We start from the raw sequence: 21,280 nt of genomic DNA on the forward strand, positions 1-21,280 counted from the left end.
TGGTGTTGAACTGCTGTTTGGCTTCACTGCCAAACAAGTCCATTATTGTACCAAGGGTTCATTAAAGGAGAGCACGGCTGTGTGTCCTGCTGAGTGACAAGAAACGCTTTCCTGGAGCACTTCTAGGGCAAAAATTCATCCATGGATCTGTTGGTACTACCACAGAGACTGCCCCAGAGGGTCACATCCTTCTCCATGTCCCCTGGACCTTTATCCCAGGGCCAGAATAAATTCTTTTTTGCCCTTTTCCTTGTATTTCTCTTGGCTTGTTTGTCTTCCTGCCTATCATTTGTCTCATCACTGCAACATGATGAACTCATTCCCTTCATCCTTGCCCTCCTGTTTCTCCCCATTTGTTTTTCTGGGGAGGTGCTTGTTTGTACAGTCCATCACCTTCCATTTCTTGTGCTGGTGACTGATGTCGTGATGTGACTCTGGCTGGCCAGAAACCTTCATCCTTCATCTTCTCCCTGGCTGTGTCCTGCTGCAGAGGCCTCTGTGAGGAACAAGAGAGGAGTGGCAGATGGGAACTGGTCAGTGGATGATGAACACAAGGCTCTGTACGTCCTGCAGCACTGGGAGGAGATGCCAGGATATGGGTACAAGCTGGTACCAGAGCACGTGGAAATCCGGTCTTTGTACAACCCGGAGAACCCTGGGCTTGTGCAGGTGAGACGTGTTTCTGTGCCCAGCCCAGCCACTGTTCTGGGGAAGGACCTTCCAAGCAGCTGGTTCCTTGCACCCTCTCTGGCCTCCTGTTGTGCTTTTGCCTCCTCACCATGGCACGAATCCCACACGTTGCTCCTTCCTGGGTGGGTGACCAGAGCTGTGCCTGGGGATGGCAGGCCCTACTACGAAGATGTTTTGTGGGTGGCAATAGACCTGCTCTTCCTTCTGAGCCCTGTCCCCACGTGGGTGGTGGGTCCCTGCCTCCTCCTCTGCACTGTCCCTATTCACTGCTGTTTTGTTCCTTGCTCTGCCCCCTTTGGCTTCTCCCTGGGGCACGGCATGACCGTGAGCTGGAGGAGAAACATCCACCCTCAGTTTTGTGTAATGCAGTCATCTGAACTGCATTTTCATGCACTTTAATGTCCTGCACTGAACATCTGCTTCCTCAGGTCCTGGAGGTCTGCACAAAGCAGAGCTCTGCAGTCGTGCTGGCTTTGGTTGGCACTGGAAATGCAAGTGGAGAGGCAGACTCAGACCTTTTTTAGTTTTCTTGGTTCTGCTTAAGCATTGCATCACCATATGCTCCTTATTGAGACAGAGGGACATGTTTGTTCCTCTTTGAAATGGATTCAGTTCAGGTGAAATGGTTTTTCTCGGGAGCAGAAATAAGCAATTTTTGGTAGCTTTAATTTTTCCCCCGTCCAAAATCCAACCACAGTTCACTCTAAAGTGCTGGGAACAGAGAGAACCAAGCAGTGCCTTTCTGGTGAGGCCTTTCTGTGCAGGATGAAGTCCTTGCTCCTTGAAGAGCTGGAGGGTGGTCATGTCTTCTGAAGTCTCTCTGGTGTCTCCTCTCATCAGGGCTCCTTGCACATGTGGATTGACATGTTTCCCACTGACGTGCCTGCACCGCCGCCCGTCAACATCAAGCCACGGCTGCCTGTCAGGTGGTGCTGTGAGGGTGGGGCTGGGGCTGCACGGAGGGTCACTGTCCCTTGCCAGGGCTGGTGGGAGGTGCCACGGGGCCCTGCAGAGGCTGAGGGGCTGTGCTGGCACGGCACGCAACCCTCCTCTCTGCTGCAGCTCTGCCCACGGGATGGGCCCTTGAGCGCATCAGCATGAGCCACGTGCAGCACTTGGAGCTGCTCAAGGGTTTGGGAAGGGCAGGTTGATGTCTCTGCAGCTGGACATGAACGGCATAAAAACCCAGGTCGGAGCTACCCACTGAGTCTCTTCTGGCTGGTGGACAGATGTCCTCTGGGAACCTGGAGAAGTGAAGCTGAAGGAGGAACTCTGCTCTTTTCAAGGATCTAATGGGGCTTTTGGGATGAAGGGTCAAGATTCTCCTCAGAGGTGCACCCGAAAGGACATGAGATAACAGGCACAAATTGCAGCAAGGGAAACTCCAACACTCCAACTGCATACAGGGAAAACATTTTCCCAGTGAAACTACCCTGGAATAGGGACAAAGGGACTCAGAGATGTGCTGGGATGTCCTTCCTCAGTGGTGCTAAAAACTCATGCAGACCACAAGGCCACGAGCAGGAGCTTGGAGCAGAGATTTCAGAGGTCCCTTCCTGCCCAGGCCTTTCTGTGCTCCTATGGTTTAGGAGTGCTGAGTGTGTTTCCCAGGCACCAGGGGTTTGCTTTGCAAAAGCTGCCTGTACTGGTTGTGGGTGTTTGTCTTGTACAGTTGTAGTGCTCAGGGAGGGCTCTCTGCCTGGCAGTGAGACTGCTGGGCTGGGCTTGGCCAGAGGAGCCCTGACAGGCAACCACAGTGCTGAGAAGGTTCATGTCCTGCTGCTCTGCCATTGTGGGCACCGAGGACAGGAGGATGTGGCTCACTTAGCTCTGTGTCCTTCCCACAGCTACGAGCTGCGTGTGATCATCTGGAACACGGACAACGTGATTCTTGACGATGTCAACCCTGTAACAGGAGAGACTTCGAGTGATATCTACGTGAAAAGGTCTGATGGGATCCAGGGCAGAGGCCACAACCCTCCCTGACCCACACCCTCACTGCCTTCTCTGAACCTCCCTGCACTGGCATGAGGTGCCCACTCCACTCCTCTGCTGTACCCCCAGAGATGCTGATCCCGTGTTGCTCTGGTTTGACTCTTCAACCCTTCCTTTCTTGCTATCCCCATGGAGTTCAGCCCTTCCATCCTTCTGCTCTGCCTTTGGGGCTGGCTGGCAGAGCTAACTGAGTTTCTCCTGCAGCTGGATAAAGGGTCTTGACCACGACAAGCAGGAGACGGATGTCCACTTCAACTCCTTGACCGGGGAAGGCAATTTCAACTGGAGGTTCATCTTCCGCTTCAACTACCTCCCGACTGAGAAGGAGATCACCTACAAGAAAAAGGACTCTGTCTTCTCTGTGGAGGAGTCAGAGTTTCGGGAACCGGCTGTTCTGGTCCTCCAGGTCTGGGATTACGACAGGATTTCAGCCAATGACTTTCTAGGTATGGGGTGACCTGTCCCTCACCTTGCTGGCGTATTAATGCGTTTCCCTGGGGTTCTCTAAGAAGGGACACCAGAAACATCAGATCAAGCTTGTCAGCTCAGTGGTCACCTGGGCTAGTATCTCCCATGTGAGCTCTAAACAGAGCCTGGAGACACACACCTCTCCTCCACAGACAGGCTTGCATGCTTGTCCCAGGGCCTTGGTGTCCTTTTTCAGGGCCCGTCGCACTGCAGGACTTCCAGATCCTGCTTCCTTAAAACCTTTCCAACAAGCTTGCTCATTTCCCCTGCTCTTAGATCTGCAGATCCCTAAGGCTGGGCCAAGGAGAACTTTTCCCAGGAGTTCATGCTGCCAGCACAGGGATTGACAACCTTTGGGAGACTATTTCTGCCTGAGCTGCAGCACCCCATCTCTGGGAGCTCAGAACTCCCTGGATGCTCTGGTGCTTCCCAGGAATCAGACCTGCTGAGCTGGGTGTGCAGCAAGGCCTGGTGTTGAATCATTACAGGGCTAGTGATGATTCCACCCACACTATTCTAACAGAAGTGCTGCTGGTTCTCTCCCACTTCCCCAAGTTTGTAGCACTCTGTTAAGTTGTCCCTTCTTCAAACTTTGACCTCCCCGTTAAAAACCAGCCCCTCTGTGCTACTCTCTCTTGGATGGGTTAAAACTCTCTTTATTCTTCAAACTTCCATGGTGTATTTAAGGGGCTTTACCTCCATGAGGCACTTACAGTGGTTCAGCCATGCTAGTCAGGCACTGAAGAAAGTGTTTGATAGCATTTGCAATGATTTCTGGCCTTTACAATCTCATCCCAAGCAGAACAGGGACACAGGGACGAGCAGGGACACAAGACCAAACAGGGAGGTGAACTGAGGCTGTTGCAGATGTAAGACAAGCTTGAAACCTTTAAAGCATTTCCCAGATTTTATAATTTTTAACTGACATTTGCAGGAATGAGAGAGGAAGATGAGCTTGGACGTGTGAGGAGAGCAGGGTGGGACATGGTAAAGGAGTGAAAATAACTCACTCTCCCACATGCACTCCAAAGTGGCTGCATCAGAGAGGAGACAAGCCCTGGGGCTTCTGCCTCGTAGTCTCATCCTTCCTTATGCAAAGCTGCAGGTTGTCCATCTGTAAACGTGCTAGATCACTGCAGCAGCTGGGACCTGCTTGTGGCCGTGGGAGTGTGGGGGGGGAACAGAAGGCCAAATATTGTGTGGGGCTGAGCTCAGGGTTTCCCCACGAGTCTCCTGTCCGCTGTGCCCGCAGGCTCCATCGAGCTGAAGCTGCACGACATGGTGAGGGCGGCCAAGAGCTCCGAGCAGTGCACCATCAGGATGGCCAAGGAGAACGCGACACCTCGCTTCTCCATCTTCCGAAACAAGCGCATGAGGGGCTGGTGGCCCTTCATCAAACTCAAAGATCAGGAAGACGAGGAGAGAGAGGAGAGGGAGGGCAAGAAGAAGAAGAAAAAGAAGTGGAGCGGCTCAGTCAAACAGGAGGACGTGGAATTCACAGACCCCAGCGGGAACAAGTACCTCCTGACGGTAAGGTGTGGTGCTGGCACTGCTGAGCAGAGCCGGTGTTTGGCCTCTGCCTTGACATGGCAACCTGTCCTGCATGCACATAACCTACCCTTGTGCAGGGTCTTGGAGACTTCTTCCATCTGCTGCAAATCCAGCACTTGTTCTACCCAGAAGTGCCAGCTGCCGTGGCATGCAGGGGTGTCCAACTTCACGTATTCCTCTGAGCTTCCCATAGAGTAGAGCTCCTTAAGGGGTGCTATTAGTGTTTAGGAATGGTATTCCTCAATTTAGTGTTCCCACTGAAACACCCCAGGCCACTCACCCAACCCCCCCACTCCTGCCTGTGTGTCCCCACGGGTGAGTTTTCTCCGTGCCACTGTGGGAGGCTGCAGACAGATCCAGGTACCTGGGGAGTTCATTACAATATAGTTCCTTGGGTGCAAAAGAGTTGGTGTCTGAACAGACCACAGTTTCCACTGGTTGTGAAGTGAGAGACTGTAGCTAATGAAGGAAAAACTTGGAACATCTGTAAATGGAAATGGGAGAGAAGTACCCAGTTGTGGCAGGCTGGATGGTCAGCAGGCTGGTCTGTGAAGCAACACAGACAGCTGTGGCTCAGACATGTTCCCCCTCCAGGGTAAGGTGGAAGCAGAATTCCAGCTGCTGACTGTGGAGGAGGCTGAAAAAAGTCCTGTTGGTTTGGGCCGGAAAGAGCCTGAACCGCTGGAAAAGCCCAAGTGAGTACCTGTGTTATCACCTTCAGCATGGATGGGCAGTGCTGTGTTCTCAGCAGTTCTTTGCATTGTTATCCCCTTTTGGATGGGCAGTGCTGTGTTCTCAGCAGCTCTTTGCATGGACACTGGGAGCATCTGCTCAGGAAGCTGAGAGCAATCACTGGGGCCCTGGGCAGTGGGGTCTGCAGGACTGGGGCTGCTGGGGCTTCCCAGAGCTCCAGTGGGTCCACATGACGTGTTGGTGCAGCAGCTGGCCCGGGGCTGATCTTGGGAAGATAATCAAGGCAGCTGTGCCATCACATTGCTTGTACAATGGGCAGCTCTGTCCCTTTGGCCAGGTGGGTGCAGGACAGCTCTGTGAGGCTGTTCCGAGGAACCCATCCTGCTGCCTCCAGCATCCCCACAGGCACTGCAGCCCCTGAGGGGATCCTGCCTGGAAGCAGCAGGAAGAGCTGGTCATTCCTGAGAGCAGCAGGACACCAAAGCAGAGGGGCCAGTGTGCTGCTCTGTGAATTGAGCCTGTGCTTATCTATTCTTCCCTTCCTGTTCCAGCCGGCCAAAGACGTCTTTCAACTGGTTTGTGAATCCCATGAAGACCTTTGTGTTTTTTATCTGGAAACGGTACAAGAAATATATAATTGTGCTGTTCATTGTCGCCGTTCTGACCATCTTCCTGGTTCTTTTGATCTACACCATGCCTGGATACATCAGCGAGAAGATCATCAATGGATAAATGCTCTCCAGCACAGGACTACTCAAAGACAAGGGTGATTATGGCAGGAATAGAGATTGGACCAGAAATTTTAATGAAACCCTGCAGGTCCAGAGGCAACCTTCAGAGTGAGGGACCTGCAGAAGCAGCCTTTCTCTGGGAGTCCCATTTCATGCCACGTACCCATGAGATGCCAAGGAACCAAGTGACCAACCTGCTAAATTAGCCAAAGTCCTTGGAAGGCAGTTAAAACTTCGGGAAAAAAATATTCATTGTGGGACTGGAGTGGGAGGGTGGGAAATGGGAATCTGCTGGGCACAGACATGGCAGCTGAAACCAGCTCTGGCCATCGAGGGTGATTCTGGCGAGATGGGGACACGCAGAGCCATCCATGCCCTGGCTCAACAACACTTGGCATTGACCACACCTTTGCCTGGAGAGTTCAAAACAGTGTACAGGGGGAGAGCAGGTCTGGTGTGGGGGCCTCGTGGAGGTAAGACCTGAAAGATCTTTGAATAGAGCTCTGCAGGGAGAAGGATAACAAAGGTAGCCACAAGCTTCCTGCTGTGCCAAGAGCACAGGAACAACTCTTGGTGGTGGAGTTGGCTCTGGGTGTGGTTAACACTCCCTAGGACATGGACCTTCTGGTTGTAACTCCTTACAAGCTGCTTAACAGCTTTTGCTGCACATGCTGTGTTGGAGCCAGGTTTGTTTCATTTCCTCAGGAATAAAAGCTCCTTGGCTGCTCTCTCTGATGCTGTTTGTGTTTTGTAGCTGCTTTCTGGAGCTGGGGCACAAGCTGCTGCCTGCAGTCCTCACTGCCCCCTCACCCTTCCTCCTGGGCAGCACAGCAGCGAGGGTGGCGCTGGGACAGCCTGGGGTCACGAGCTCCAATCTGTGTTTGGTGCTGGGCTGATGTAAATTAGATGAGACTTGTTCTCAGCGTGGTCTCTGGTGCCCCAAGGCTCCTGTCATCTGTACAGGCAAGCCCTGATGTGATCTGATTTCAAGTGGAGGTGTTTCCCCCAAGGTTTTGACGAGAGAGATTCCTGCTGAGAGGTCTCGTCCTGGTGCAGATGATGCTCAGTGGGACAGCTGCATTTCCAAAGAAATTAACCGACAATGGGGTTTTCTAGCAAAGGCCTGATTGCCTTTTGAATGAGGCAGGAATGGAGGAGGTTCTGGGGAGGAAACTGGGCAGAGGAGAGCAGGTTGGTATGGAGGAGGAGAGGACTCTGGCTGGACATGAAGGCAGGAGTGAGTGTGGGGCAGACAAGGTGCTCCCCTGGGGGGGCAGAGTAGCCACAGGTTGGGGTCCCCAGAATGGCAAACAGGGAGCTCTCTCTCCCCCAGGGGACCCCTGGGCTGTGAAGTGGGGGTGAAAAAGGCTGCAAAGGGCTCAGTCATGCACCTGCTAGGGGCTACAGCGAGGCCCTGGGGTGTGACAGTGCTGCATCACCCCGTTTTTCTGCCTTCACAAACAGTCCCCAGTCCCCCCCAGCAGTGCCCAGTGCATCCCAGCACACCTGGTGCACTCCAGCAGTGACTGGTCCATGCAAACAAACTCAGTGCACCCCAACACACCCCCAAAACAGCCTCTTGGCTCTTTCAGCCATGCTCAGACATGTTTCCCACCACACCACCAGGCTGGGGCTCCCTGAGACTTAAAAGTGTCTGCCTCAGGCTTCCTCAGAACATTTCAGTTTATAATGGTCCCTGGGGCGTGCAGGGTGTGTGTCTGTGTGTGCACGCTGAGGGGGAGGGTGGGTGTGCCTGTTCAGGGTGTGGGTTTGCAAGGCGACGGGCTCATCCCTGCTCTTGCTGCTGACCCCAGACCCCGCCACACCTGATGAGAGCCCAGCTCCTGCTGGCACTTTCCCTTCCTGCTGCCCCACCTCCATCCTCAGCTCAGTGAGCAGGAGATGCAGGAGGACTTCAGTTCACCCCCCACCTCTGCCTTCTCCACCACACGGGCTGCTGCGAGGCCACTGCCAACAGCCTGCAGAGGGTGAGCAGGGATGAGTTTACAGAGAGGCTCCTCCCAGAGCTGCAGAGTGTGAGTATCCATCTGAAGGTGGCTGCAGCTGAGCAGGAGCAGACTGGAGAGCAGGGATGTCTATCCCAAAGCCTCCTCTTCCTCTGCAGAAGTAGAACCTGCAGAGGATTTCTGCAACTCTTCCCGTCTATTAATCTTTAATTCCCGATGCACTGTGGTCCACGGAGGGGTAAAATGCAGCCATCTCTGGGAGTGGGAGAAGTACAGGGCCATCCCCCAGGCCACAGAGTAGAAAGAACAAGCACAAACATGGGTACCAAGGAGGCACAAGCCTATTCCTCTGCCACATCTCCAGCTGCTCTGCAGATGTCCAGATTTTTCATCTGTGCTCTCAGCTTTCCACTCCAGCTGCTGCCAATCCAGTGTGTTTCCTGGGGGGCAGGTCCTGTAAGCCTTGAGACCTTGGGCTTTGCATTCTGTCAGTCATCCGTGGCCTGGAGACAGGAGGAAGTTTTTCCGAGTGGCAAGGCTTCCAGAGGCAGTCTGAGCACTCGTGTCCCAGGGGCTAGGGTGTCCTTCCAGCACAGCACAGCGCTGATGTTGGTTTCCCAGCATTTCTAGACCTCCCTTCCAGTTTGTTCATCCTCCTCCACACTCCAGACTTGCAGAGGTTTGGGGTATGGTCCTCATCCAAATACCGTATCACCATCACCTGTACCCATTTCTCCTGGTCCTGTTGTGCAGGTCTCCTCTGGGCATCTGCTGCTCTGTCTGAATCAGCCTGCTCTGGGTGTGTTACCCTGCTTGTTCTGTAATTTGTAACCATTCACAGTAAAAGTCATTATGTAAATAACAAAAAGAGGGGAGGCACCACCCCAGAACGAGGTAACTGAGCACAACAAGCAGCACCTTACAGATCCATCCTGCAGACAAACCCCCAGGCTCTGCTTCAGGGGCACATTCCAGTGCCAAGGTCTATCAGCTTTTGATGACTTGAAGACCTTTTAATTTTTTAAATTCCTGATGCTACCAAGAGGGGAAAAAAAAAAAAAAGAATATCTAACAGCCACTACAGCGTGACCTTCGGGCTCTTGGATGCTTTTACACTGCAAACAGCTGCTTTCACAGGAAAATGCAGACTGTGCTCTCATTGCTGGAGCGCTGGGACGTGCCTGCCTCCCTCCTCACATACCACATTCCAGGCTCTGCAGGGGACGAGCAGAACCTCCCACGGCAGGAATGGGGCTCAGGGAGTCCCCCACACCGAGGAGTCAGTGAGGGCAGAGGGTGGAGTTGGGGGCACCTCTGCTGCACCCGGGAGGAGGATTTGGAGCAGCTGAGTCAGGATCCTGCTGCTACCACCGGAGAGGCTCCCTGTGCTCCAGTGCCTCTCAGACAAAGATCAGGCAGGACGAGGCGAAGCAGCAGCTCTGCTCCCATCGGCATCAGCTGGAAATGGCATCCCAGCTGGAGCAGAAAGAGGTAAGGTTTGATCCTTCAGGCACAGCAGCTGCCGATGGAATGTCTGCCCACTGACACCAAGAGCTGCGGGTGGGGTTTCTGGTGAGCTCTGGGCGAGCACAGCTCAGTCCTGGGAGGCCACACTCTTGGTTGGCAGTGGTTTTGTTGGGGTAGGGCCTTGCTGCTATTTCTCTGCTTCTGCCAGGACCCTGGGAAAAGGCAGGCAGGACACAACATGCACCACCTGCAAGGGAACAAGCAGAACGGCACCGAGAGGTCAGGGACCCTCCTCAAGAAAAGCCATGGGTGAGTTGGATCAACATTAACCCTTTCAGTTGTACTTTGGTGACCTGGGGCCAGATTAGAGCCATTGAAACCAATCTCCTTTCCCTGGCCACAAGGCAGAGGGACAGGACAGGTGCTCATGAAGGTGTGTTTGACACTGTCCCAGCCTCCAACAGCTTTCAGCACAAAGCTCCAAGCAGCCTGTGTCCATCTTTTAGCTCTGAGGACATTCCTGTCCCCTGAAGCTGAGCAATGTCCTCTCAAACCCTGCAGGTGCTGGGGGTGAGGACTCCTGCACACACTGTGAGAAGCCAGAACCAGCTGGCTTTCCCTCCAGCAGGGATCCTACTGCTTTCATCCAGCACCCTGAAATCTTGTGCTTCTCTCCTTTATCAAGGCAGAGACAGGAAGGGTCGGTGCCTCTCCCCCTCTCCCAGGCACTCCTTGCTTTCCAGAACCTCCTCCATCGCCTCTGCTCCAGCATGAGGAGACCTGAGCCCTCCACCCTCCTGGATGGGAGATGCTCAGGGGTGCCATGGGGATTTATATACAGTCCTGGTGATGTTTTATGCTCTCTTCTCCCTTCCCATCCTCCCCAGCCCTGACCTTTGCCTTTCAGACCCCTCTGCCCTCACAGTTCAGTACTGGGTTCAGATCCCTGACGGTGAGAATTAGGGGAAGGAGCAGAAATGTGGGGTGACTTAGACACAGCATGAGTGTTGGAGAGGGCACTGTGGGCCAGAGGGTAGAGAGCCAGCAGGCACTCTTCCCTGAGGAAAGCACTCCACTGTCTTTGAAAAGAGGATCAGCTCCCACCAGAATGCTTGCTGGGAATCACAGGGGTCTTATGCTGAGAGACTTGCATACCTGGAAAGGACCATGAAGTACCCTAGAAATACCTGAAACTGTATCGAAAATAATGACCTCAGGAGTCTCCTTCACCACAGGTATCTCCTCACCCTGTGGATGTCTCTCTCCCACCTCTCCCTGTGTGATGGTGGGCCCTGGTGGCAGGCACAGGAAAGCAGCCTGGGGTCACTTTGGAGCTGAAGGGCTTGTGGATGTTTGCTGAGGACTCTGCAAAGGCTTCCCGCTCTGCTAGCAGGTCCTGCTGCCCTGACTGCCCTTCTGCTCCTGCACCACCACCCCAGCAGCACGGGGAGCTGCCTGTCGGGACAAACCTGCCTTGTGCCACATTGACAGCTCCTTCCCAGCTCGGAGCACACCGACAGCAACAGAGCCAGGCTGTGGGATCCCAGCCGTGTCCCTGAGAGCTGTGGGCCTGTGCTGGGCCTTGCATGGCTCTTGCCTTTGCCAGGGCTGCGCTGCACTGCACGGCTGCTCCTCCACGGGCATGTCCTTCACTTCACCCCCCACTCACTTCCAGGTTGAGGAAAGTCTGGCAGAGGAGGAAATGCACCGTCAGCAATGGATACCTGACCATCTCTCACAGCATGGTAGGAACTGCTTCTTCCCCTCTGCTCCCACTGGAAGCTGCCGCCTGCCCCTCAGGGTCTGCAGAGCCTGTTGCTGAGGGGCACTCCAGTGGCTTCCTGGGGCTTGTCAGGGCCCTCGTGCCTGCTGCTTCCCCTGCTGGACTGCCCTGGCACAGGAGCCTTTCTCTTGAGACTGATGTCCCTGCAACCCAGAGAGTGTTAGACAAACACAGGAGATCCTTGTCTGTCTCTGTGCATGGAGAGGGATGAGCTTGGGGACCTGGCTTCAAGCACGGGGTGGCTGTTGGGAAAGAAAAGTTCTGTGTCACTATTTCTTGCATTGCTCCTGAGAGCTCAGCTAAAAAAAGTGCTGGGCATGGGGCAGTCCCGTGTCTGTCTCCAGAGCCAGGTGGTGCTTGTCCCCACAGCACCACAGCCCTGAAGTGTTTGCTCGTTCTGCTTGCAGCTCAGCCGCCCCCCAGCCCGGCTGAATTTACTGACCTGCCAAGTGAAGCCACACAGGGATGACAAGAAATGCTTCGATCTGGTTTCCCGTGAGTGCTGGCACCTGCCCTATGGATCCTTTGGGAAGGGCCTGAAGCTGGGGCAGTGCTTGGGGCTCAAAGAAACGGTGTGTTCAGGGATGGGGGGAAGCTCGGCAGTTCTGGGCCAGCTTGGGGGATTACCCTGAGGAAACTGTGCCAGGAGGCAGCTCTGCTCAGGAGCAGTGATGCACACACGGGGGGTGAGACAGAAAACACTGCTGTGGGGCAGGTGTAGTTCCTGGGCTGCAGTTAAACTGACTCCAGTATCCCTCCTTCCTGGGACAGGAGTGGGTCCCTTTCCTTGGGGTGCACTGGGCAGGGGCTGTCAGCCAGGCTGCCTGGGCTGGAGGTTGCTCCCAGGTCTGCTGAGCCCAGCTCAGGGGTTTGTGCCTTGCCCTGAAGGCTCTGCAGTTCCACCAGGGTGTCAGGGGGGCTCTGTGTGTTTCAGACAACCGCACGTTCCACTTCCAGGCCGAGGATGAGCAGGACTGTGTCATGTGAGTACTGCCAGCACCAAAAACCACCAACAGCCCTGGCTCCGAGGATGAGCTGGGCTGTTGGCTAACTGAGCAGCATGGGGCAGCCCCTTGGCTGATGCCCTTTGCATCCTGACTGTGCCCAGTCTCTCTGGGGGAACTGCCAGTCACAGAGAGGACATGGGGCTGAGGGGGTGCTCCTGGCAACCAGTTTGGAGTCCTGGGAAAGACCTTTGTGTGTGGTGGCTGCTGCACAGTCTGGGGCAGCCTGGGATCTCCCCTCTGACAGTGGGACAAGCCCTGCTGCCCTTCTGGCCCTGCAGCCTGAGCACAGAGCCATGGGACCCTGCTCCTAACCTGCTTCCTGCCCTTGCAGCTGGGTGTCCATCCTCAGCAACAGCAAGGAGGGGGCACTGAACGTGGCCTTCAGCAAGGCCCGGGGTGGAGGGCAGAGCAGCCACGAGGAGCTGAGCCGAGCCATCATCGAGGAGCTCAGGGCTGTGCCTGGGAACGGGGAGTGCTGTGACTGCTCTGCCCCAGGTGACAGCCAGCCCATGGTCCTGGGGCTCCCCCTGCCCCCTGTGCTTCCCCCCCCTGGCCAGGCAGTGCTCTGCCCTGCCCCAAAGGCATCCAGCTCCCGAAAACCCACAGGCATCTGGGGTCATGCTTCTCCCCTCTGCCCTGCTGGGGAGCTCGTGCCACGGGGTGCTGGGGGGCCAGCAGGGAGCAGAGGCAAGAGATCCACACAAGCCCTGTGGTCTTGTCCCTGCAGATCCCTCTTGGCTCTCCGTTAACTTGGGCATCCTGATCTGCAGGGAGTGCTCAGGGGTTCACAGGGAGATGGGTGTGCACCTCTCCCATGTCCAGTCGCTGTCTCTGGACAAGCTGGCAACCTCTGAATTGCTGGTAGGATGCTGCCAGAGTGCTCTGTGCTCAAGCCTCTCTTGTTTCTGCTGGGGCCTCTCTAAAACTAAGTTAATTCTGTGGGTTTTTTTCACCTGTTAAACTGATCTGTACCCACCTGTAATTCCCAGGGTTTAGTGGTTATTGTGTCAGGAATTGTCATCTTCCAGGAGGAGAGGAGGGAGTCATTTTGCTGTTGTTGGGTCACCCATCGCTCTCAGTCCCCTTTCCCCATCTGTGTCCCCCAGTGCAGGGGAGCTGTGGGGCAGGGCCAAGCTTGAACCGGGGCAGGGCAGAGCATGGGGCAGAGGAGGGCTTGGAGACTGTGCATGAGGCTGTTTTAATGCCCTCAGTGCTCCTGGGTTTAGTCAGGCTGTGACTGGAGCTGCTGCTGGGGAGCAGGGCAGGAGAAGGGGCTTTTTGCAGGGATGGTTGCTTGCCCAGCTCTGAGCACAGGGGTCAACTCTGGGGTTGGTTGCTCTGCTGGAGTTGGGAGTTCTCAGCAGCAGGAGGAAAATCAGAAGCCTCCAGCTGTTGGGCACACACATCCTGGCACCCCTTGACATCCCCTGGATACCTGGCCAGGATCTCAACCTGGAGCTGCCCCTTCTCAGCTGCTCTGTGTCCCATGGCACCTCCTCCTTGGCTGTTTTGCAGCTGGCGAGGAACATCGGCAACTCCGGCTTCAACAGTGTTATGGAAGCAAATCTGCACAACCTGTCCTGGAAGCCCACTGTTCACAGTGACATGTGAGTGGACACCCCTGAGCACAGAGTGCTCCCTGCAGTGACCAGCACCAGGACACTGCTCAGGCTCCTCCCGAGACCGGCACTTCCCTTTAGGAGCAGCTTTATCAAGCTTAGCTGGAAAAGTTTGATAAAGGAGAGAAGGCGAGTGAGGAAAAGCCAGCAGGGCAGCTCAAGGATTGGCCTCGAGGTCAGGACAAAGGTTGAGGAGCCAGTGTTGGAAAGGAGAAGGCAAGAAGGGAAAATTTAGAACCAGAGTGGAGCTGCAGAGCAGGGTGGCAGGAGGGCGCAGTGGGATGGGTGCCAGGGACGTGCATGGTGCAAAGCAGCTCACTGTGCACAGTGGCCCAGAGTTGGTGGGATCAACACAGGGTTGGCTCAGGATGTGGGAACTGCTGTCCTTCATCCCGGGGTGCCCCCAGGCTCTGCAGAGGACAGGGGACAGCTGGTGGCATGGCTGGTACCAGTATTAGCTGGGGGCTTCTCCAGGGTGGTGTGCCATGAACGTGGGGTGCAGCAGCGCTCCTGGGGGAAGCACAGAGCTGGGAAACATTGTCAGGGCTGAGGGGACTTCAGGGAGGCTGGAGGGCAGGCAGAGCAGGCGTAATTAGGCTCCATTACAATCCTGTAAGTCCTGACTGTGGTACCATTTGGACGGTGTGGACCTACTCTGCAGTGAATGGATGAGTAAGGAATGGCACTTAGCAGGGAGAGAGCAGCAGAGAGCTGGGAGAACAGGAAAATACAACTGGAACAGTGTGGTCAGGATCCAAGTTGCCATTTCCACTCTTCTACTTGTGTGCTGGGGAAACCTAAACTGTGTGAAATTAGTAATTTGGTTCTCCCTCAACCTTTTCTGTTTGGAGCACTCCTTTGCCCCCTGAGAGGGAAAGACAGGGGGCTGGTTTTGGCTTCTCACATTGTGTGCAGGAGTCCTCAGCCCCAGGCCATGGCAGTTTAAGTGCATGAAAGTGAAGGTCCTGTTTAATTATGTAACTGCAGAAAGGAAGCTTTAAGAAAACCAGAGTGCCCTGTGAGAGTTGTAATGAATGCTGATGCAGAGGAGTTGGGTGCTAAATTGCCTGGCAGGGCTGAGGAGAGAGAGGGAAGGTGGCTGGGGTGGAAAGAGAGGAGGGAGCCTGCTGGGTTGCTCTGTGGCCCCTGACTCCCATCTGGCTGCTCTCTGCAAGGGCCTCTCGGAAGAATTTCATCATTTCCAAATATGTTGAGAAGAAATATGCCAAGAGGAGCCCTCCTGTTCAATTCTCCACCCTCCCAGGAGCTGTGAAGAACAAGGACATGCTTTCTTTGCTCCAAGCATATGCACAGAACGTGGACCTGAGCGAGCCTGTGCTGGCCCCTCTGCAGGTACAGCCACCCACCCCACAGGCCCGTATTTCAATCAGCTTTGCTCTCCAGCCTGTCCACAAGGGTCCCTGTGCCTGGGAGGGAACAGTTTTCTGATGAAAATGGTGCTCTCCATGAGCTGGAGCAACAGGCAGACTCAGGCAGGGCGAGGAATGTCACGGCACAGGAAGGATTTTCTGGCTGTGACCCCACAACCCTCCTTGTGCTGCGTGTGGAGGGGGCAGGAGTCAAAACCACAAGCCCGAGGCTTTTCCAAGGCCTATTTGTAACTGAGATTTACCTAAAACAGGGCAGCATTTTTTCCTGCAAAACCACAGTGTGGGTCACTGCTGTAAGTGGAGGAAGAGAGTGGTGTTTGTTAGGAATTTAGGGAATCCCCAGAGCTGCAGGCTTGCTGCTGGTGGGGGTCCTCCAAGCAAAGGAGCAAAATGTTGCAGTGAGCAAGAAGCACTGGGACATGTTGGGACAAACTGGTGAGTGAGAAGCAGATCTGCAGGGAGCAGCTGTTGAACTCCCCAGGGCTCTGCTGAGATCCTGGGCTTGACAGAGTTCAGCTGGTGGCCTGGGGACAAAATTTGATACCTTTGATTGCCATGGTTTCTAAAAGTGAAAAGGGGATGATTGGTTCTTCTTCATGAAGCTGTGAGCTCACTATTTATACTGGGTTCTCACCAGCCTTGGTGGCCTCTGAAGAGACAGTTAAACTTACTCATCTCTGGGATTTTAATTGTGTCAAGACAGCCCCAAAGGGCACAACAGGCAGACTCTGTCTCATCCTTGCTCTGTTCTTCTTGGTCATAGGAACCTGGGGAGACGATTCTCCACCTGGCAGTGCTTTTGTCTGATCAAACCTCTCTGCATATTGTTGATTTTCTTGTCCAGAACAGGTAAGTTCATCCCAGCCAGTCAGCTTGTCATGGCTGACCTTAATGAAAGGTGCAAGACCGATGATCTTCCTGAAATGCTCCCAAAAGAAGAGAAAAATCATCAGGGAAAACAAGTCTCAGGTTGGGCTTGGGGTAACTTCCCTTAGATCAGAGGGGTTCCCTTGTCCCCCGTGGGCTGAGGTGTGACAATGGTGGTGACCACCCGTTCTCCAGGTGAGGTGGGAAACAGGACACGTGTTAGCACCAGGCAGTGTTTGCTGGGGCTGGGGTGGTGGTGGCTCTTCCTAGAGGTGCTGACACTGTCCCCCTGTGCTGCAGCAGGAGCCTGGTGGGGCAGACGGTGGAGGGGAACACGGCGCTGCACTACTGCTGCTCCCACAACAGGCCTGAGTGCGCCACGCTGCTGCTGAGGGCTGGAGCCAACATCACCATCAGTGAGTGGCACACACAGAGTGTCTGCCCAGCTCTTCTCTGGAAGCACCCTCGTGGTCTGTTGGAGTGTTCAGAGCTCCTGGCTGCGGCTGTGGGCGGGCAGGTGGATGGCAGTGTTGGTGTGGAGCTCAGCCCCCAGGGGGACAGCGTCAGCTCCAGGCTCTTCCCACATCCAGCGAGGTGCCCTGCCCTGACTCTGCTCTGGGCTGGCTCTCCAGGCTCAGCATCACTCACAAACTGCTTTGGGGTGCACGTGGCCCTCCGTGAGTGGGGTGATCACATCTCACAGGTCCTGCTCTTGACAGCCTGGGACAGAAGCAGTGGCTTTGCTCTCCAGCTGTGAGCAGAGGATGCTCTTCTCTGCTCCCCAGGGAGTAAACTCTGGCCCAGGGAGCTTGTGCCTCTGCCCCACTTCACTGTCCCCCTTGCTGGTGGGACTGCAGCGGGGTGGGCTCACCAAGCTGGCAGAGTCCAGCGAGGTAAACACTGCCTGAGCTGCTCTGCCACACACTGCACATGCACAGCAGAAGCCAAAACAGGCACTGAACTCGTTTCCAAAGCCAACACTTCAGTGCTGGAGCACAGGCAGGAGGACTATCAAAGCACTGGTTCTGAGACGGCGTGTGCTGGTGCTCTGGTGCCCAGATCACAGGTCCAACCATTTATATTGCTCATAAATCTCCTCTTCACATCACAGAAGTGAGCTGAAAAACTGGGATCGTGGGTGAAGTGGGAGGGCACAAGTGTTCCCACTGTGAGGTGTCAGCCAAGCTGGCAGGTGCAGCTTTTGCCTCTTGGGATACTCCTGTGATGGTCCCATTTCCCATTCCAGGCAGCACAGGAGCAGCCCCCTGGAGGACAAAGAGAGCAGCAGGAGCTGGGTGTGTGTCCCCCAGCTGCACAGGGATTTGGCAGCCACATTTCTCACTGCCTTGGCCATGCTGGGCACAGTTGGGCCTGACCCACCTTTACTAACACTGGCACCTCAAGAACCCCGAGTCCACAGTGCAGGTCCCACAGCTGGTCTGGGGATGCTCTGCAGTCCCTTTGGGTACAGACCTCTTGCTGTTCCCTTCTCCCACCTTCCCCCTTCCCCAGAGCCCTCCCAGCCAGTGTCATGCTGCTGCTCTGCAAGGAGGGGTTTTGCATTACAGCAACACCATCACAGGTCCCACCCTCACACCTCCAAGCAATGGGAGGAGTTGTATTTTAAAGTCAAACCGATGTAAAATGGTTGTGGCTCGTTTGCACTTTCTCTCGCACTTTTCTTGCAAGCACAGGGACCTGGGTGTCCATCAGGCATCAGGACACACACACTGATCCCTGTGGTGACACAGAGGACGGGGAACGCCTTCCCTATGGTCTCCTCCTCTGGTTTTGTAGCCTTGAGGCTCTGGCAATGAGGCTCTTTTGTCTTTTTGTCCTCTCTGCCCTGTCTCACCTCTGCAAGTCATCGATTTACTCCTACTCCTTTCTCTCCTTATTTGTGTATCTCAACTCCTGTGCTCTTCATCTTCCCACCACCATCCTTCAATGGTCTGAGCCTTTGTTCTGCTCCTGGGTATAGGCTGGCCCTTCTTTTAGGCTTATTTTGCCAGATATCCCCCCAAAAAAGCACAGCTCTTTGTTTCACTGAGCACAGCGTGGGCTCCTGGGCCTCAGGGTGCTGCTTCCCCCACAGCTAACAGAGCAGGAGAGACGGCCCTGGATGTTGCCAGGAGGATGAGACACCCCCTGTGTGAAAAGCTGGTAAGGCACTGTCTCACCACCCCTCCTGTTTCAGGACACGTCCCAGCAGCAGAGAGCAGGGGGGACCCACACCCACGTGGACGTGTCCACAGGGCCACCCGTGCCCCTCAGCACCTCCAGTGCCCGTGTGGGATGCAGAGGAGTGAGGGTGGGTGCTGGCCCTACAGGACAGGCCAGGCAGGGGTTGCATCAGGCAGGGGGACTTGGATCTGCGCTGGGGTTGTGCGTCTCCTCAGCAAGCCAGGCTTGGCTTTTCCACATCCTGATTTGTGCATTTGGAGGCCTTGGCAGTGGCCCATTGCTGCTGGGGAGCACTGCCTGCAGCTGCTGAGCTTGCCCTGCTGGGTGGGTGCTCGGATATGGGGCCGGTGGGGCTGGTGGGGTAGGACAGGTCTGATGGGTCCTCAGGGATCTCCCCTGTGCCCCAGCTGCTGCAGGCCCAGAGCAGTCAATTCAACCCCCACGTCCACGTGGAACACGAGTGGTGGCTGGGACAGGATGACATGTTTGAGAGTGACCAAGAGCTGGATGAGAAGGTGAGGTGCTGAGGGGGGCTGGGCTGGGGCCGTGGGCGCTGCTGTGGCCTCGCTCCCTGCACTGGAGTGGGAGCTGCTCCCAGCTGTGCACCCTCCATCCAACCTGCAACCCCCTCTCCCAGATGGGTCCTGAGAAGAGGGGATCTGCCCATCCCCAGAGCTGCTGCCACCCCCCTGCCGCTGTCCCCAGGCCAGAGGCAGCAGAGGCAGCGCCCCAGGATGGGTGGCCGGACCCCTGTCCCTCTCCAGCCGCCCACCTACACGGACTGGAGGTGCCACAGCCCCCCTCCCACCCACCTCCATCCCCACCCCAGCAGGCAAAGCCAGGTGAGAGGCTGTGGCAGGGTCCTGTGGGGGCTGGCAGGGTGAGCTGCTGCTGCTGCAGCCTGGCCCCATCTACAGAGGGGGGTCTGGGAGGGAGCTGGGCCCCAGCAGGGTGGGAGGGCTTGTCTGGTGCCCTGGGTTGTCCTTTGGGCCTCTGCTCCTCAGGGTCCAAGGCTGGCTTGTGCTGGCTGGTCTGACCTAGCACTGATCACTGCTTTGAAGAGCAGCACAACTGTCCCCAGTCCCTGCCCTGTCCCCAATCCCTCCCCTATCCCCAGTCCCTCCCCTTCCCAGCTCCCAGACTGATGGGGGCATTGCTGCCCACACTGTACCATCCTGCAGGACCGTGTTGCACCATATTGCCTGACAGTGGTGGTTGCTGTTGTCCACCTGTGATGAAAGGTGTGAGCAGATGAACCAGCCTGGTTGTGTTTTAGGTGCCCTGAAAGCCTTGGACCCCCTCTGCACATCTGGCCCCAGCAAAGTAGAACAGCCTGGCCCACACCGAGCCCTCCAGGAGCCAGATCCATGTTCTGGCCATGCTTGGAGTGTCCCATTTCCTCAGAGGAGCAGTTTGGTAGGTGGTCAGGATCAGCTCAGCTCCCACATCTGCCAGTATTTATCCCCTTTGTTTTTGACCTGAGCTGCTGTTGGCCCCAGCAACTTCTCCTTCTGGCATTTCCATGATTCCCTGGCATTGACATCCCTGCTAAGTGCTGGGAGTGCTGATGCTACTGCAGAGGCAGAGCCCTTTCATTAGGGACACCTTGCTTGGGTTGCTTGGTCTTGGGGCTGTGGTGAACACAGACCTGCCCTGAGAGAACAGGGACCCCGTGCCCTGCACTGGCACAGTCCTGGGGCAGAGGGGCAGCTGCCTCTGGCACGATGCTCCAGCAGAAGGAGCCCCTGTCCCACCCAAACTCCCAGCAGATGATCTGCTCCCTCTGCACTCCTCTCTGCACAGGAAAATCTCCCAGCCTCTCATCCTTGCTCTTCACAGCTTTGCCAGGGCCTTTGGGGTCAGGACAGTGGCACCATTTTGGTTTGTTCTGACGATGTTCTGTCCTGGCAGAACCGACGGCCGCTCTGCAGGGTTCGTGCTCTCTATGACTGCGATGCTGACCGGGAGGATGAGCTGACCTTCCACACAGGAGAGGTCATTGTGGTGTCTGGAAAGGAGGACAGCAACTGGTGGGTGAGTGAACCCGGGTGTGTAACCGGCACTTGGGTGCACGTGATCCCCTCTCCAGACATTTCACACCTCTGTCCCATGACTGTTGCACACATTGCCATCTCCTGCTCTGCATCTGTCTCACCATCTTCTCCTTGGTAACCAAAGGAAGCTGTTGTGGGTCCAGTTCCTCATCCCCCTGTGCTGTGCTCACCACTCCTTTTTCTTCCCATCTCCCCACAGAAAGGGTGGATTGAAGGACAGCCCCAGAGGCAAGGTGCCTTCCCAGCGTCATTTGTTCACGTGCTCAGCGAGTAGGAGCAATTCAAGAAGGAAGATCTGATCCGCTGCTTAAAATGCAATTCTCCAAGCTACCATCTGCGCTCACTTCTGCTGCCCCAGCACTCATCCCTCAGCCCACCACTCCTCTGGGCTGTCTCCAAGAATCTCTCAGCCAGCCAAAGGCGAGAACACAGCAGCCCACGGGCTCCACAGGAGTGCTCCTGCCTCAGCCCCATGCACAGACCAGCCCTGGTGTGCTCTGCTGCCCCGTACCTACACGTTTCACTCTGTGTGTGATCCAGAAAATGTGCTCTGTGGCAGCTCAGGGCACTGTCCCCCCAGTGCCTGTCTCCTGAGAAGTGGTGCAGAGGCCCTTTGAGCCTGTCACCAATAAATACCAACAGGGCTGCTCTAGTTTGAATTTCTAGATCCTTTGTCTTTGCACCAAACCTCAGGCACCAAACCTTGCAAAGCCAGGCCTTGTTGACCTCCCCTTGGATAAAATTACTCACAGTTCAGCTTGCGCTGCTTTTCCACTGGCTGTGTTTTTCTAATTGTCAAGGCACATTTCACAG

General features: G+C 55.5%; 2 protein-coding genes across 2 annotated transcripts in view; both read left to right on the top strand.

The window, feature by feature from the left end:
* The window catches only part of LOC114067407 (fer-1-like protein 4), a 35,624-nt gene extending 28,806 nt beyond the window's left edge, over nt 1–6,818 (top strand). The window contains exons 39-45 of the mRNA XM_027902805.1: nt 491–669; nt 1,531–1,616; nt 2,538–2,636; nt 2,890–3,131; nt 4,406–4,683; nt 5,299–5,399; nt 5,949–6,818. Coding sequence (XP_027758606.1) covers nt 491–669; nt 1,531–1,616; nt 2,538–2,636; nt 2,890–3,131; nt 4,406–4,683; nt 5,299–5,399; nt 5,949–6,129 — 1,166 coding nt within the window. The 3' untranslated portion in view covers nt 6,130–6,818. The remainder of the gene's footprint in view (nt 1–490; nt 670–1,530; nt 1,617–2,537; nt 2,637–2,889; nt 3,132–4,405; nt 4,684–5,298; nt 5,400–5,948) is intronic.
* Nucleotides 6,478–20,968, top strand: LOC114067408 (arf-GAP with SH3 domain, ANK repeat and PH domain-containing protein 2-like). Its single transcript, XM_027902806.1, has 18 exons — nt 6,478–6,601; nt 9,426–9,586; nt 9,771–9,871; nt 11,238–11,307; nt 11,753–11,840; nt 12,280–12,328; nt 12,684–12,847; nt 13,080–13,213; nt 13,868–13,959; nt 15,147–15,324; nt 16,126–16,211; nt 16,530–16,645; nt 18,325–18,392; nt 18,821–18,928; nt 19,051–19,255; nt 19,690–19,829; nt 20,325–20,447; nt 20,667–20,968. Exons 1-18 carry the CDS (start codon nt 6,478–6,480, stop codon nt 20,739–20,741), a joined length of 2,082 nt encoding a protein of 693 aa, XP_027758607.1. The 3' UTR covers nt 20,742–20,968.
* Nucleotides 20,969–21,280: the final 312 nt, after the last annotated feature.

The sequence above is a fragment of the Empidonax traillii genome, unplaced genomic scaffold (genome assembly GCF_003031625.1).
Source record: "Empidonax traillii isolate 1590-97213 ecotype Southwest subspecies unplaced genomic scaffold, ASM303162v1 scaffold911:size244615, whole genome shotgun sequence".
Classification (NCBI taxonomy): Eukaryota; Metazoa; Chordata; class Aves; order Passeriformes; family Tyrannidae; genus Empidonax; species Empidonax traillii.